Here is a 6,000-nt window from a genome sequence, read left to right as displayed (position 1 = left end):
GACGTATGACATATAGTATTTATAGATATTGATTAAATAAATAGGGAATGTGTCCATGGGACATAGATGCCCCCGCTTGCATATCATATAAAGTTATAAAGAGAGGTAACTGAAAATGTAAAAGTGAATCTACTAAAATTTGTACTTGATCTGAGTTTTGTGGTAATAAGTATTTTTTATAAGTTTCATAACATTTGACTGAGGCTAATTTAAGTCAGAGAACAGGAAAAACAATTCAGCAACATATCGGTTTAAGTGATACCACCAAAATTCAAATTTGATCTGTGTTGTGCAGTAATAGGCATTATGTATATGTTTCATAACATTTGGTTGAGGCAAACTAAAGTAAGAGATTAGAAACCCATGTTGTTAGTATGTATGGACAGACAAACAATACGTTATACCATCATGGCTTGACATACAAATTTGCTGATTTTCTATAAAGTCATTGAAACATGAAAATGAGATCAATTGCAAGAGACAATATGAAATAAATCTTAATTCAAGGAATAAATGCCCTTGATGAAAACTATTTATTTCAATATTAGGCAATATTTGTATGTGAGACAGTAACAACCCTGAAAACAAAATAAAAACTGGAAAATATGTACCCTATTTAAATCTCGTGTTGGCACTTTATAAAATAAATCACAGATATATCAAATATTCAAAGAGAAAAAACATATAATAAATTAAAAAATATCACATTCATAGCAAATACATAGAGAAAAAAATATATAATAAATTAAAAATATCACATTCATAGCAAATACATAAAGAGAAAAAAAACATATAATAAATTTTTAAAAATATCACAAGTTAATAAAGTAATTCTAAATACAACTTAAAATACTTGACACAACTAATCTTTTGAGGGCCTCAGGGAAGATTAGTTTATTGTAACAACTGAGTTAACCCTCTTTAAATAAAGAATTTATTATTATTATTATTATTATTATTATTATTGCATAGCAATATAATATTTCCCACAGAAAGCAACCAAAAGTTAGCGTGCAATAAATTCTAATATTGCACTAGTGCAATAAATCTTCAAAATTCATGACGTCATCAACAACAAAATCTTAGTTAAAACCTAGTTTTACATTCAAATATCATATTGCTATACAATAAAAGGGTTATTGCAGGAATATTGGGGAATATTGTCCCTCGTAGAACATATATTGCACTCGCAAGCTCTTGCAATATAAAATTCTACTCTGGACAATATTCATGCAATAACCCTATATTATTATTATTATTATTATTATTATTATTATTATTATTATTATTATTATTATTATTATTATTATTCACCAGCAAACAAATGCTGTAAATGTAAGCCATTATAGGTCACTTCATAACCTTCAATAATGAACAAAACACATACAGAATAATATTAAACTGTAAAAGACCCTGAAATGACAAAATGTAAAACAGTCAAACAAACAAAAAAGGACCAATGCCCTGAATTTTGTACAAAACAATAAATGAGTATGACAGACAGCAACTTACAACACAATACTGTAAAGAAACACTTGTACATTTAATACAAATAAGGAGATGTGATATGATTGCCAGTCATCCCATACAACTCAGGGGCGGATCCAGCCATTTTTAAAAGGGGGTTTCCAAACCCAGGATAAAAGGGGCAGGTCCAACTATATGTCCCCATTCAAATGCATTAATCGTCAAGAAAAAAGGGGGTTCCAACCCTGGAACCCCCCTCTGGATCCGCCACTGCAACTATCTAATGAACATGGAAGTAAACAACTAGAGGTAAGTTTAATACTAGTAAAACAGATCAATTATTTTACTGATAGGTCAAAGGTCAAGGTAATATGTCACACCCACATGCTTAATTTATAACACTGTGTCAAAAGATATCTAGGTTTTGGCCATAACAGATAAGCCAATTGGAAAAACTGGTTTCTTCCATATTGTATTAAAAAGGTTAAAGGTCAAATGTCAGGGTTATAAAATATCCTTTGCTTGAATAATAGTGCATAACTGGATGAAGCTCAGTGCCATATATCAAGAAGCTATGACTTGCAGCTTCTGAAAAATGCAACAGAAGAACACATGTTACAGGCACATGCACTCATGCAGTCTCAATGAACCGACTTTGGTAAACCAGAATAAACCCTCATTTAGAGAAGGGGTATACAAAACATCACACATTCTTAAATACCAATTAAACAATATGTAAAAAACATATTATTAAATTCATTCAAACTCAAAATATGAAAAAAACTTCTGATGAAGAATAGATAATACATGATAACTTCCTAAGTGTTGAAACACATCTGTCAGAGCCAAACAGATACAGGGAACCAGTCTACATCATCCTCTGTCTGCTTTACTTCCTGTCTCAATCTGGACTTATTCAAGCTTTCCTCTAACACTACTTCCTGTTTAGAGATGAATCCTTTCAAGGATTTCCTTGTATTTACAATTGTTGTAAAGCCTCTGTGAATGTCAGAATTTCTACCAAGTTCATTTTCAAGCTTCTTTCTAAACACTGGTAATAAAATTCTGGAGCCTGTAAATATAAATAATAAAAGCACTGTAAGCGCTATGAATAAAAACTGTTGACACAAAAGTATGTCTGTATGTATGTTATTTTGAGATAATTGGGGTTGATGGCAGATCTTTGATTGTTTCTATTAAACGCATTCATGACTTTAATACACACAGGACAATTTAACACTTAAGGAGGCTCGCGGGTATAAGATTTTCAGAAAAAGAATAAACTTTTATCGTTCATTACAAGTTTTATTTATTACCTTCAGTAGTTGTTACTTTATCATATGGTACAAAAATCATTCCAATCAAAGAGCTGATAGCTCTGAAGTGGAAGAAGGTGAATAAAAGGTAACTTGAATTACAATAAAAGCAGCCCCACTAACCCAGGCTGCTTTGTTCCATTATCGTTAAAATGTATTTTTTTCTTCAAACAAGAAAAGGTCATAAGTACATGGATTTCCCATCCGTACAATCATTTTCTATGTTCAGTTGACTATGAAAATTAGGTAAAATCTTTAATTTGGATGTAATTAAGAAGATCATATCAAGAGGAACACATGTGTACTAAGTTTCAAGTTGATTGGATTTCAACTTCATCAAAAACTACCTCGACCATAAACTTTAAAACCAGAAGCAGGACGGACGGACAGACTAGAAAACATATTGCCCATGAATGGAGCATAAAAATAGTAAGACTTGTTACATACCTGCCAACTTTTGAAAGTTCCCATATGGGTTTTTACTGCACAACAACAATTTTAAAGGTTACAATTTTTAGCGACGTATTTTGCAAGATCTGGATTGTCTAGAAAAAGTGTCATATTTGTATGATGAACTTACATGCCTTTTCCTTAAGTCTGTTTGCATGATTCTAGTTATATATTAAATTGGTAGAAAAAATATACATGAAGCTAGCAGACCAGGGTTTATTTTCCAGATTAAGAATATTAGATGCTTGTTGAAATTTCCAATTTTGAATTATGCACAAAGATGGACCTTTAACAGGTTGGGGACAACACTCCAAATGAGGGTAACCTAACTGAAAAAAATGAGCACAAAAAAGTCATTTATATTCATATTATTTGATGAAACTTTTCCCCAAGAACTATGCATCTATTAAGTACTGAATGGTCAAAACATCATGTTTTTTATCGACATAAATTTTGTCCTAAATGTAACCAAATGATGTAGAAATTGTGTTTTTTCATCAAATTTCCATCAAATTGTAATGTTTATAGTTCCCTTATTGCCTCTCTATTTGAATTAAATAAAACAATAAGAAGAATCTGTTTCTTTTTATGTTTTGTTTTGTTTTGTGTTTGACAAATGATTGTTCACTGCTTGCAAATGAATCATTATATTTATATATCTTATCTGTATATATTTTTGTTCATGTCTCCATCTCCTTATCATTTGTAAATGTATAGACAAATAAGAAAGAAATAAGCTCCACATGTATATTTGCAACATCGTAAATTAATTAAAAAAATAACACACTAACACTAGTACTGCATGGATTTTAAGCATTATGAAAGTCATATTTGTAGAAAGCTAAAAAGACTTAAAAACAGTGTAAAATGTCTTGCTATTTCTTAGCTTACACAATAAAATCTAATATATACTAACATTTACAAATTTAAATTTGAAGATTTTACTAGGAATTAATCTAACTACTAGACCTTTTATTAGTCTAGTTGCACATATCGTATGCTGAATTCAAATCGGATGTAAACAAATTTATTATATAAACTTCAATTTAATCCTTTAAAGAAGGTCTAGACTGCTAAAATATTTTACAATTCATTTATTTTTTATTTGTCCAAAATCATTTAAATTCATTTAATCAACATCCTTTTATGATTATTTGATTAAAATATTAATCATTTATAGTCTTTTTACAATTTACATTTTTAAAAGCAAAATAACTGAAAACAGGATAAAACAAAGGGAAGTAACAAAAAAGTATTTCAATATTCCAAATACACATCGTTTTGATAACACAACGGCAGTTATCCGGAGGTAAACATCGTTGATTACCAGTATGTTTGACACCCAAGCTGTCAAGTGAAGCCATATAATTATACATCTTCGTTGATGTTCAGGTAAAATTTAACACAGGTGTCAATTACACCCGTACAGTAGTAAGAAATGATCAATATGGCGTCTGAAAAATGTCATACACGGGAGTTTTTTTCTCCTAAACGGGAGGTTCAAATGTATGTTACGAAGGGCATCTAATTCACATGACAAAGGACAACCATGAATTAAGACAACACTTTATATATCCTTTTTATTTATATAAAAACAAAATCTTCTTGTCTGCAGGATTGCAAATTCGTAACTTCAAGGGCGAACTTGTAATCAGGGCGAGTTGTCCCGATACCAAATTCGCGCATGCGTAATACAAATATCTACAGTAAAACATCCTGTTACAGGGAAAGCGGTAGTATTTAATTTTCCCAGCATTAGGTTGGCCTTTTGTGTACCCAAGACAGGTGAAGGAAGTCAAATTAGGAGCGCTGTGATTGGATGTAAGGGTACAATATATTTTTTTATTTATCTATGAATAACTGCAGTGTGCAAATTTACAACATTAATTTTAAAACCTATTGAAATATTTTCTAGAGAATTATTCGAAAAGTCTTCCAAAATTTCATAAATTTGGTGCAAAATGACGGTGGGCATGGATAACATAAACCAGCTCCGTTGGAAATTGGTCATGATACTATTTGGCTTCAATTTTTAGAATACAGTAATAAAGTTCTAACACCACACATAACTGTTTTATCCAGGTTTTTATTATAAAAACTGGTAAATTTAGAAAATGTTAGTATTGTCGCCTATGGCAGAATAAATAGTACCGTTTTCCCTACAAGTAAACAAATAACGTTCATGTGGATGAGATGAAATCTAATAATTTACATAAATAAAAGGGTCATATTTACGATAGTGATTGTTTTACAATCATAATTTACAAATTAAATGATTCAGATGCCTAATCATGTGTAAAAATCGGTGTCAGGAATCTAAGTTGGTTTGAAATTGTAATACACAGAAACGAATGCGGCATACAGAGACTCAATGCCAAGGGTCGGCCCCTTAAGTCTTCAGAAGACTTGACGTCTTCTTCCACTAAAAATCAATTTGTGTTGTCCCCAGGTGACTTTTAAAATGTAGATTTCATTGAAAAAGCTCCAAATTATCTCCCTTTGGTGCCAATAATGCCATCTTTTGGGATTAAAATTGAAATATTTTTTTTAACTCATCAGGGACCTATATTTTTTATTGTTGCTTTTGAATAAGCTGTACATGTACATAAACTAAGTAATTGTAAAATTTAAGCGATTTCTGTAATTTCTTTCTTTTTTTATTTCGATATTACTGCTGTTACTCTTATTAGTTTAATAGAAAAAAAGGACATTTGCCAAAAAGCATGTTTCTTTTGAAGACAGATTGTGAGCATAAATAAACGGTGAC

General features: G+C 30.6%; 1 protein-coding gene across 1 annotated transcript in view; it reads right to left on the bottom strand.

The window, feature by feature from the left end:
* Positions 1-1,317: 1,317 nt before the first annotated feature.
* Positions 1,318-6,000, bottom strand: part of LOC134718461 (uncharacterized) — a 51,494-nt gene continuing 46,811 nt past the window's right edge. The window contains exon 13 of the mRNA XM_063581000.1: positions 1,318-2,539. Within this exon, the coding sequence (XP_063437070.1) occupies positions 2,447-2,539 (93 nt within the window). The 3' untranslated portion in view covers positions 1,318-2,446. The remainder of the gene's footprint in view (positions 2,540-6,000) is intronic.

The sequence above is a fragment of the Mytilus trossulus genome, chromosome 5, assembly GCF_036588685.1.
Source record: "Mytilus trossulus isolate FHL-02 chromosome 5, PNRI_Mtr1.1.1.hap1, whole genome shotgun sequence".
NCBI classification, from domain to species: domain Eukaryota; kingdom Metazoa; phylum Mollusca; class Bivalvia; order Mytilida; family Mytilidae; genus Mytilus; species Mytilus trossulus.
This window is presented reverse-complemented; position numbering and strand designations above follow the sequence as displayed.